The 12,385-nt window shown below is 36.4% G+C and overlaps 1 protein-coding gene across 1 annotated transcript in view; it reads left to right on the plus strand.

Moving 5' to 3' along the window:
• The first annotated feature begins 1,787 nt into the window (after window positions 1-1,787).
• Window positions 1,788-12,385, plus strand: part of LOC135482293 (fibroblast growth factor receptor 4-like) — a 33,240-nt gene continuing 22,642 nt past the window's right edge. The window contains exons 1-2 of the mRNA XM_064762206.1: window positions 1,788-1,856; window positions 10,014-10,101. Coding sequence (XP_064618276.1) covers window positions 1,814-1,856; window positions 10,014-10,101 — 131 coding nt within the window. The 5' untranslated portion in view covers window positions 1,788-1,813. The remainder of the gene's footprint in view (window positions 1,857-10,013; window positions 10,102-12,385) is intronic.

A 12,385-nucleotide genomic window follows, 5' to 3' on the forward strand; every position in this document is an offset into this window, starting at 1 on the left:
CACACTGTTAACCTACATCGAGCACTATCTGTGGATTATGTCAATAAAAAACTCAAATACGTACGTACATCTACTTATATCACACGTAAGCTGACAAGCACATATATATGTGGCATGTAGCATTCTTTACCCGTGTGAAGGGCGGGGCTCAGTTCAAGCACTGTGTAATTTAAGCGCCTAGAATATTCCTGAATTGCACCTTTCGGGCACCATTGGAAATTCTCTTAATTCACACACATGGGTATCAATTAGTTGGTAGCTAATTTTTGATAGTCTATGACTAATGCTGTTTTGGAAATTGGTCTTGCGATTCAGTGACCTGGAATGTCCATTGTGATGGACGTTTGGTATGCGTATGTATATATGTGTATGAAAAATGTTTATTTCGATACCTAGATTAGTTCTGTATAATCATTTATAGAACAGAGGAAATATTATTTAATGGTAACATCGAATCGTTTATAATGATATCAAAGATGATTTTGAGCTATTTCTCATGTTTTGACACAAGCTACCAAAACTGCTAACAGCGGAAAGCAGCATGCGAAGCATTGTTACACATCAGGGCAAACAAGTTAACTCCCTTTACATGTATGGATTGATCCAAAAGGACAACGTGCGGTTCAATCTGGACGTATCATGCCCATCATATTTCTATAAAATCAGTAACCATTTTCAGAAGAAACTCAACATTCCACTATCATATCATTTGCATTAAATAATGTAAATATATTGCATGTAAATGTATACTAATATTATTAGTATATTATTAATATTATTATACTATTAATAGTATACTAATTATTTAAATGTATATCAGTGTGAGACGCATATCAACATTTTCTTCATCGGTCCAGATACCCTCTTTCTTATAACAAGAATTTAGACAATACACAATACAATCTACATACCGGTAATTACCAAATAAAATACTTCACCTTGGTTAGTACCACCGTAGGTGTATCTAGATACAAGTGCTGGCCATTCACCTATAACCCGTTTAATTGTAGTTACAAAACTCTCTATTTAAGTAATAAACAGAATATTGGCGAGTGGATAAATTAATACCATAAATATTGCCCTCGTGCTACAGTATATCACTGCGTTTATGTACAATATGTTTGGAGTGAACCGAAGAGCGTGCGGGTCATTCTATCACATACATGTACACACACGCATACGGTTATCTATAGAGTAAAGAAGAACGTCAAAAAGTGGGAAAGTGGGAAATCACGATGATATAAAATACAGATTTAGTTGCACTCTATATATCATTCATCATAGGGCATGCTAAATATATTTTTTTAAAGAGAAGAAATTTCTTAGTTCACACTATGACATTCGACTAAGTTCATATTGTGTCTAGCACAATTCTAGGACTAGCCTTAACGGTGTGTTTAGACTGTTAAGGTTACCCTAGGCTGTACAATTGTGCTATATAGGCCGTGCCTATAAACACAGTTGTATGTAGGCCTACATTTATCTAATCTGATTGAGATCCTAATCTAATTATCGGATTTATGAAAGCAAATCAGCACCTGTTACTTTGGCTGGAGTTCAATGTTTCGGTTACGGTGAAGAAAGCTGTAGTTTGTTATTGAGTGCTCTCGATAAAATCAGTTGGCGGAACTGCAGGTAACCGGTTACAGCGTGGATTAACCTATATAGTCCCAGGTTTAACATCCCCTCGATCGGCGAGCACATGTTTACGGTGTTGACATTTAATTGCGCATGCGCAGTAAACCTCGCTTGGCATTGTGTCACTGTTAAGTGTGCAGCGATGCTGTGTCTACGGTGAGCGAGGAGCATCAACATGGAATTAACACGTCTGGTTTTCTTTCTGCTTCTTCCTTGCTGTGAGTATGCATATTAAAGCTGGAATCATGTATTTGTCATTGTTTTCGAGTGATTATCAACTGTACAAAAATTTAATCCGTTGATTTTTGCTGTGTTGCGTTGTTGTTGTGCAGCAGAGGGTTGTCTAGCGGTGCATCTACGTATTTTGTTTACACATTGTAAAGCGAGTATACCTGGTAACGCAGGTTGATACCATGCAGAAAACTGCTGATGTTGATAAGATCATGTTCAGCTCGTCTAGATGAATCGAAATTGCTTATGAAATATATACAGATGACATTATTATTAGTGATAAAAATGAAGTGATAACCTTATTTACATGACCGCCTTATTGTTTAGGTTAACCTAATCATCTGCCTTATTTAAAAAAGAGTGTGTATTTTTTCTAGACTTAAGGTAAATGCCATTCATATGTTTTCTACGGGAAGTTGAAAATATTTCTTTTGCATCATTCAAATAGGATATCACTAAAAATAAATAGGTCCTACATAGTACGATAATGCATTATGGCGAGGGTAATTTTACTGTGACACACATCTGTTTAAAATCTTTTCAGGAGACAAGTCGTTATATAGGCCAGCGTACAAGATGTACATAGGATCTACTGTATATGTAGGCCTATATTTAACAGAAAGTTTGTTTTTTAGATGTTTCTTAGTGGAGAACATACAATTAAATTACAATTAAATGAATACACAATTAAATTAAAATAGCTATGCTTTGAATTGTTGGAATAAGATTTAGAAACTTTATGGTTATAAATTTATATAATTTAAGGATTCAGAACTATCTGGGTCTTTGTCAGGCCAAACCTGTACTTGTCTGATGAAGCTTACAGTTGCCTCAGCTGTATGGGAAGGGCAAGGGTGGCGGGCAGAAATGGATTACATTAATTAAACACATTAATTGGGTGGTCTGTCCTGACAGTGGCACATGCCTCAGGAGCAGCTGCTCATCAGTTCTGTTCATTCTCCCTCTTTGTTTCCTTCTGAAGTGCCACATGTTAGAAAGATACAGCCTAAATGACCAAAATTTTCATACATCACTCTTAATTTTTATTACTGATTCTGAAAGTTCCATTGATGTTAGAAAGGTGTTTTGAGGTTTGTTTAGAAGGTAGATAGGGAGATTTTTGAAAAATTTAAGTCTCATCACCAGAAATAATATTTAATAACATTTATTTGCCTTCAGGAATACACTTTTGTCCAAAAGTTTAGGTCATTCAAGGCATTTCTTCTGTTGAAATGTGAGCGCTCAGAACTGCTATTCATCACTGTGCATAGTTACCATATGTGGTGTACTGATTCCCCATCTATTCTGTGTCAGAAGAAGTTAATATAAAAAAGAGAGAGGAATTTTCCAGCATATGTAGTGATATACATAACATGTATGTGATTTTTAAAAATATAAAGACAAGTAGGTATAATCATTTTATCAGTCCTAATTTACTCTCGTAAGCTATATTATATGTTCCATCCATATTATCATGCCAGATAGCCATCATTATACAAACTGTGTTATTATTGTGTATGGGTTGGGGTGTAATTAACAATCTCATGTCCCTAAATGTCACTTGGTTATGTTTACACTTTGTTTATAGATCACCAACATAGTATAAAGCCCTTGTCCTTAATTACTCTGTACATGTACATGAGTTGCCATGTGATAAATATTTCATGATTCATGTACACATGTAACGTATCAGGCTGCTAGATATATATCATTCACAAAAACAAAACATAAAACATTGCTAGTATTGTTCTTTTTGGTGGTGATACATTTTGTGTTATATCTTTGTGATCTGTTAGTTCTCTCTCTACACTCATTTCATAATCATCATAACCAGATTGGTACATCATAGGTATAGGTAACATGATTACTTGAGCACTGAAGAGTAAACCGGAAGTAATAGGTTAATATATTCTTTTGTCCCATTGTGTTTATTTCTGAATAGATAGTGTTTTGGTTTGACTGTGAAGTATGAATGTATGTAACATGTACTATCTACCTGAAAAAACAGTTCTGAGATAAGCCTATGGAGATTATATTCTATCTCCCAGTTCACATAAAAGGCCATATATGGGACTTTGGGTTAGGAAATACATGTGTACACAATTCTAATTGAATTTATGAAAAAAAGTATTTCAATTGATACTTTAATGAAATAAGAAAAAATTATTTTTTTGAAAGTAAATTGAGTGATGGAAGTAGTACATGTATCAAAAGTCCAAAAATTCAAATTTACAAGTGTTAACCATGTATGTGTAAATTAAGATTAGTTGCATTTGCATTCCCATGTTTCACACAAGTGTTTTTGGTCTGTTTGGTACTTGTTTACTTGATGTGTTAAAATGAAATGCCTCAGTGATTCTATGACAGCTGACTAACCAGCATCTAAAGGCTATGAACTAGGGCCGTTAATAACATAGGGTGGCCAGCCTGATTTGACGTAGTCTGCAGTGTGTTGGATATGTATGGGTAGTTTTGAGTGACAGTTCACTGAATAGAGCTGAATAATCTTCACAGAATTAATCTTTGTCCATGTAAAAGTGTGTAGGGGAAATGCTGAGAGGGATGCTTTCCCATGTATATATACATGTAGTGCACTATAGCAACCCTATTTCTTCTAAAATTTGGAACACCTGGTGGGCTCATTTTAGCCAATATATATGTAATTCTAGCAATATTGAGTTTCCTTTTTCTCACATGGTTAGACTGTCTAATGAACAACATACTCATACATGTATCTTTCATCGGGCAGGTAAAGAAATGTAATATTCTGCTTTCAACACAACTATATGTCCAAATTTTAGAAGAATTAGGGTAGTATAACTCTACATGTTTACATGTCAGTCATTTGTTTATTGGGCCAGTTGCTGGCAAAGTGCTCAAAAGTGTTGTCATTGGAGAGAACGGTTATCAGTGCATGTAGTACATGTACATGTATGTGAAGTAAGGTACAAGCAATTTGCTCCAAAGGTTTTTATATCATTAACCCCCGATGTTAAGTTTATTACATTCACAAGTACAGCATACATTTCAGAACTCGAACAGATAAATACAAACACATCACATTCCCACATGCAGGCATCCTGGCTATTCTTTCACTCCAGGTTGTTTTCCTAATCAAACCTACTCAGTTCTGACTTCTGTGTTGAAACCGAAGTGGAATCTAGAATAATTTGAGTGTTTATCCTTATTGATGTGATTGGTTACAATGAGAACAAGACTTCATCCAGATAAGTCAGCATTTGGTCCCAAATTGTTTGAGTGACAGAACAATTTAAATGTTAGCAATGATTTTATGAGTACAGGTGTATACTACATTTGCTTTGGTACTTGCTCTCAGATAACATATTTAGGTCATATTGTGAGTAGGTTTGTGAAAATATAGATTTTTCACAGACGCATCATGCAACCAACACCTTCGTTGTCAATGCATTAAAAACCAAGCCATTTGTTATGGAAATTTTAGCAGTGAGTGTACCGTTCTTCGTGAAGAACAAATCGATTCTTCAGACAGGAATATTGGATGAGGATTTATGCCTGTGACAGTATGGCTGGGTTATGTAGCACAGTTTGGGTTGAAGTAAGGCTAATAAAACCTACACCTGGTAGAAAGATATAACTGGCAGGCATTTGACAGCACACTTCTGCCTAATTACACACCCACCCCGGCTGTATGATTGATGAGTGTTTGAAGTTCATTTCCATAGAGGTCTTTATGAACCAATCTTTCATAATTATCCACCTTTTGGAACTACATCTACATGTATATGCAGTCAGAATAAAGTGCTTACATGTACGTCTAAATGTATCAATCACGATCGCTCCTCATTTGCCGCAGAGCACAAAAGATTGATTGTTACTGATAGATCTGACATCAGTACATTGTGACTTTGTGAAAGCTCTTTGTTAGTCGAAACCCGTCTCAAATGAAAAAAAAACAGTATGGTCAGATGGAAATTTCTTTTATTTTGGGTAATGAAAAAGATAGGGATTTTAAAGAAATTAACGTCAAGAGACAAATATGAAAAATCTATCCTCAAAATCTCAGTAAGACTCTCGAGTAAGGCCCAGTTTTGGAGGGTCAGTTGCATAATGCTTAATGAACTTAATTTCATTGTATGGCCTCATTTCTGGTTTCTGTGGTATGGCATTCTCCATTGAGGCAGTACTGCTGTGAAATTAGAATATGTCAGCAGTGCGACCGCATACTGCAAGGAGACATGTCTGTGATATGAGAGAAGTAAGGGTACTAAAAATGCTGAAATGGTATCATTAACCTCCAGGCGTGTGTTTGCAGACTTAACACAAAACACACAAGACAGTTAATTATTTGCTGGAAAGCCTGTGTGTTTCAGAATACAAAATTATTTAAAAGGTTTACCTGATGCCAATTACCATTAATCTCACAAAATTTTATAGTGCATCAGGGTTTTTATAGTGTAACTTGAGTTTATTTATTTTTAGAAAAAAAAGCATATCTCATAATATCAGGGGGTTGAGGCGGGGGGGGGGGGGGGCATATACCCTAAATGACCTCAAAATTTGACCACAAAAGAACATTTTTGGGCGCAAATAAGTGTCATGAGATATTACTTCTGGTGCTAGAATTTACATTTTCCCAGGTAGATATCATTCTACCTTCCAAACACCTCTCATAACACCTTCCTAAAATCAATAGAAGTCACAGAATCTGGAAAAATGAGCAACTTAGTCATGCATGAAATTTTAGGTCATTTAGGGTACCGGTAATATTTTTTTTACACATTTTATCCCTTTATCTTCAAATGTCGTGCTGAGTGTTTAGTGTTATCACCCATTCTTGCGTTATCTGCCATCCATCCTGTAAGATGGATGCCTGTGTGGGACCTAAGTGATCTGTATTCCCCAGCTGTTCACTGGGTTTGCTGTGTATTTATAGCCTACAGTAAATCAGTTACTGATGCTAGCCTTGTACTGATGCAGCCCTGACAAGAGTCCTTTGACTGAATCCATCTGTCACATTTGTACCCTATTGATGATTGCTGATGAAATATTGAGTACTACAGAGAAGTTATGAAATGCTTTGTTGTGTTGCATAACAGCCTTCCTGAGAAGCTTGTCCCTGTAAGACCTGGCTACCATGGTAACCCTGTGTATTGATTGGGTGATCTTCTGTCTGACTGGGTGCTAGACATAATGTTCGCTAGACTAACGGAGACAGGTGACAGTTTTGGGCCCCAGTGTCTTTTACCATCCTTCCCAAACCAGTAACAGCACCACCTTTCAATAAGTCTGAAATGACCTTCCCATTTTATGACTTTGTTTGCGGATGATGGAGAGTGATTTTGCAGCCAGATGAAATGGCATAGACATTATATCTGTAGAAAACATTGTAGAGTTATAAACTTCACAAAAGACATGACGGGTGAGCTTCATAGTAATTATTTCTATATTCACATGGCATTTGCTTTGGTAGAATGCACCTTAAACCTGTAACATACATGTGTACATTGTATATTTTGATGTAAGTAGTCTTTTCCCCATCATTTTATACAACACTTAATATAGCCTAGGTATACATGTAATCTACATGTATACCAGTTGGCCTGGTGAAGCCAACTACATGTATAGAGACTTATGGTTCAGGCACATGGCCTGATTTGCCCCACCTATGAAAGTTAGGCAGCAATGCTCATTATTCTTCAATACGCCGGTTATACTGTGTTTGGAGATTACAATAAGTACAACTACATATACCTGAGACACTGTAACTCTTTTGTGTACCTTAAAGTCATAAAAATGGGCATTTTTCGAGTGGATTGTGATAGCTGTGTGGTCGTGCAGATATACTGTGCAAGCTGAAAGGCCTACATATTTGTATAAATTGATGTTAATAGGTATTGATTATTTTTTCCCTCTGGCACAGTTTAAACCTGTGCTCTTTAGTACCTGGATAGACATAATCAATCTTGAGGCACTTAGACCACATCTTATACCAAAGACAGAGAGCCTTCTGATCTGTAACAGATGGGTGTTTATATACCCTGCCACGTAACCATTACTAATTACTGTCTGATGGACAAGGGCTCCCAGGTTAGTTTGTATGTCTCGACCACGCACCCCATGCAGCCACACGTTTACTTCATCTGTCTGTGTACAGTGCCTGCATTGCTAATAGTTTTAATCATGTCTGCTCTGCAGGTCATTCCCCAGCATCTAGCAAGGGAAGCACTAGGGAATTTCATCAGACAGCAAATCAAACTAGTGCCTAATTTCAAGCTGGATGCCAGTTGACTCACGAGAGAGTTTTTAACTCAACATTTGGTGTCATTATTATCACATTTCAAGCCAATCTGTCAGTATGTTGATTCAGGTGGCCATTTAAATTCAGGCATTCCCAGTGTACCAGTACAGTCATAGTGATCATTGGCTATCGATCTTTTTCTCATTTGGCGGGGGTGGGGGTGGGGGGGGTGGGGGGGGGGGGGGGCGGTGATGCTGGATCCATAGGTTAAAACTCCATAAGGCTATGTAATTTATGAAGTTGTGTGAAGCTGTCTGAATTTTGAATTTATTTGTCATGTGAATTAACCTCAGATCTCATTTGATTTATTTAACCCATGCAAATTCTCAGTATTTTGGGGCTAATTATGCAAACCATTTTCTGTTTTTGTCTGAATATCATTTGGCTGTCCTTCACCCACTCCCCCCCCCCCCCCAATTTCATGAAAATGTTTTTTTATACCTTCCCATGTAAATCCAAAAACGTCTATTATTCTATGACATGATTGTATATTTTGATGTAAGTAGTCTTTTCCCCATCATTTTATACAACACTTAATATAGCCTAGGTATACATGTAATCTAATCTGCAAACCTACACTTGTGTTGTTGATCAGCCATTTTATTTGTTATTTTTCAGTATGGTGCTTATATCATGTTGTCATACAAAGCAGTGCACAAATCCAGCCAGTTGTCTTCGATGTTAAGTACACTTAAATATCAGTCCAAGTACTACATGCAGGAGAATGACATGAGTGCATGTACTTGGTGTTGTGTAGTTTGAAAGGCTTGACTGTCAGGATAAAAGACAGCATGATCCTGAAGACCTAGTGGATGATACCTTATATTGATTCCTCGTTAACTTCTCATCAGTCAGGGACACTGTCTTGACTGCTGCTGTACTTAAGCTCTGTCAGGCACTAGGATCAGCCAGGGTCAGTAGGATTCTGCTGCAGTGCTAATCTTTAGTCCAGTTGTTCAAGAAACATTACCTCTATGATGAGCCAAAACAGTGGCTTAAAATAACTGTATCTAGCAGTTTATGAGAAGAAATGTAGTCGCAGGAAAAATAAAAAGTCATCATCTTATACTTGTGTATACTTAATGTACATGTATATGTGTGTGTGCAATTGGGCCCTTTATATCTTGTACAAATGTGAATGGCATGATTATAAAGATAAAATAATATAATCAAGATTATGATAAATGGCCTAAAATTTTGTCTGTGACCAAATTGCTCATTTTGCCTGAGTCTGAGGGCTCTGATGGTCTGAAGAAAGTTGTTCTGAGGTTCATTTTGAGGGTGGAATGATACTCTTGTGGAAAAATATAAATTTTAGCACTAAAAGTCACATTTTATTTATTTTCCTCCAAAATGTTTTTTGGGATCAAAAATTCATTTATTTACTTAAGGAAGTGTTACATGTACATGTATTGTGGATTTGAACTTTTGACAGTTCAGGTGTCTAGGTGCTAAAACCACAGGTGTGTTGACATTGAACAGATTAAATGTGATGGGTGCTCTGAGTAGATGTGTAACAAGAGGATCTCAGTTCTTGTTCCTATATTAAATTACTACGTTTACCTTGTTTTAAATTCCTCGCAAATCAGGTTGTTACATTTTTATTATGCTGTAGACTGAAGTAAATTTTCTGTGCTCCATTTGATCTCTCTTTATTTTTTTTTTGTATGTACGTGCACATGTTAAATAATGGCAAGGAAACAAAGCCCTATGAGCCGGCCTCACTGTGTATTGTAAGATGTATTGATTATTACAGACTGGACTTTTGTATTCATTTCTCCTCCATGTGGACTAAATGATTGATCAGTAGAGAATACCATCTGTAAAGCTCTCTAGTGACTCTATCCTATGCTTGTGTTTTCAGTGGCTGACCTGAGACTGCCCTGTGACCTGGAAGGAGCTGCCAAATGCCCATTGCAGAATAATACTGAGAGCAAGGATCAGCTCTGCCAGTATGTACTTCCTCATTAACTTCTCTCCTATTTCACTTCACACTTGCCTACTTCATCTACCTCACACATGGCTTTTTTATCTTTCATATCTGGAAACACTAGTTATTATAATTGATCTGAAGTTTTTGTTTTGAATGTTAAAAAAACAGCAATACATGTAAATAAAAAACAAATGGCTTAAGGTGGGTTGACACATGACTTTTTGCTACATGAATGGAACATTTATTTAGAGCCAAATCCAGACATTTGGAAGATTTTATGTTTAGAAATTATTGATTTGTCATGTGACTCACACTCATTACAGTGTAATATTGGATCAAATTACCAAAAATAGATTTCCTGGAAACGGGCATTAATTTTCCATGATGCATGGTGCATTATTTTACAAAAGATGTTTATGTGTTGTGGATATGATATATTGTTTGCCGTTATCTTGGCAATTACCATGGTCTAGAGATAAAATCTTGCCTCTGACAAGTTGACTTTGTTCTTAGCTGAGCCTATACAAGTCTGTGTACTAGCTGTCAGTATGCATCTTTTTGTGATGTGATGAGATATGACAGATTCAGAGATATCAGTTATTCAATACCAAGGCAAGCCTCATAGATCATTGCTGCCTGCCTGTAAGCTAATACTGCACATGTAGCATGGTCGAGTTTCCATAACAACAGGTGATTGAGATCAGTTTGACATTATTTCTTTATAGGGTTATAGTAGGTGTCCACTGACTTAAATTTGTTATGTTGTACAGAAAAAAACAATTATCTAAAACTAAAGAGACAAAAGGCCCCATACAATTATCAGTTATGTAATTATATAATTATTCCTGAGGCAACAGATTTGGTTTGAGTGGGGAGGGAGGGTAGGGGAGGTAGACGATTGTTTCCATCCATCTCCTCCCAAACTACTCAACCGATTTTAATGAAACTTATCATGTGTCTTTTCTATCATTTAAACTTTTGTATGGGTGAGTTTAATGGGTAATCATTTTCATAATATATATATGTAAAATATATATTTTCATAATTACCCTCATTCAATACTAATACTTCTTTTCCACATATTCAGATTTTGTCCTTGCAACATCTCCTACTGTTCTGTACTCATTTCCATGAAACTTAGCCTACATCTTCACTGTCATCTAAACTTGAGCATACTTAATTGTGATGACTGTTGAACTGTTTTAGTTTCATAGCCATGTACACTGTACGCCCATGACAATGCTTGTCATGAATACAACTAAAAGGGCAAGTTGAAATATTTCACTGATGTCGTACACATACATTTAGTTCTATATTTCAGTATGTGCATATATATATATTACCTTCTTTTTCGCCAGTCTTTCAGGGTGCACTCATTAGTTATATCTTTAATTCATACTGTAATAAGAGTCGGACACCAAGAGAAATTTCATTTCTGTTCTATGTTTTCTTGTTTTGTGGGTGTATGTGTGTGTGTGGGGGGGGGGGGGGGGGGGGGAGGGGTCGGGGGGGGGGCGGGGATGAACCATGAAAGGGTGTGATTTTGGACATCCAGATTTTAGTTTTACATTGTTGTGAATGAATTTAAATCTTTAAATCTAAAATATGATTAATGTAGCCATTAAGGATATGAAAGCAATAGCAACAACCGAGTATGCCAGTATGGCATAACTTCCTGACATAAAATGGAGATGTATAAAAGCCAAACAAAACCATGTCAAATATGTACATGCGAGTAAGATAAAAAACATAGTCAAATTTTATTTATGTGCTGAAAAGCTATCAGAGCAGCCAAGGAGGTGAGTGGGCTGTCACAGGTAGCAAGGAACTTTGAAATGCTATGGGTAGTTAATTCAAATGGGATGAGCCCACGTACTCAAAAAACAGGAAACAACTGACATGGGCGGTGTATTGCAGAAGATTGAAGAGTTTGGCAATTATATGTATAAGGACCAAAGAATTAGACCTCAGAGTCATGGCTTGATGTATTTGGTCACATGACTAAACATGCCTCTTGTATATTAGAAAATTAGCTTTGATCATATGACAACCTGACTTTTGATTAGGAGTAAGTAAACTGTTATTTTTTTAATAAAATGTAGGCAAAACTCTTGTTTTGTACTTTAGCTTTTAATAAACACCGAATGATACATGTACATGTAGATCAGAAGGAAGATTTGTAGTGAAGGATATTTGTTTGAAGGATGATGCTGTCATCATGTTTGTCTATCCTTGGATGAGTCTGTCAGTAAAAATCTTCAGAACAGCTAAATGTCTGTTTATGGAATTGGTTGAACTTGTTT

The sequence above is a fragment of the Liolophura sinensis genome, chromosome 1 (assembly GCF_032854445.1).
Source record: "Liolophura sinensis isolate JHLJ2023 chromosome 1, CUHK_Ljap_v2, whole genome shotgun sequence".
NCBI classification, from domain to species: Eukaryota; Metazoa; Mollusca; class Polyplacophora; order Chitonida; family Chitonidae; genus Liolophura; species Liolophura sinensis.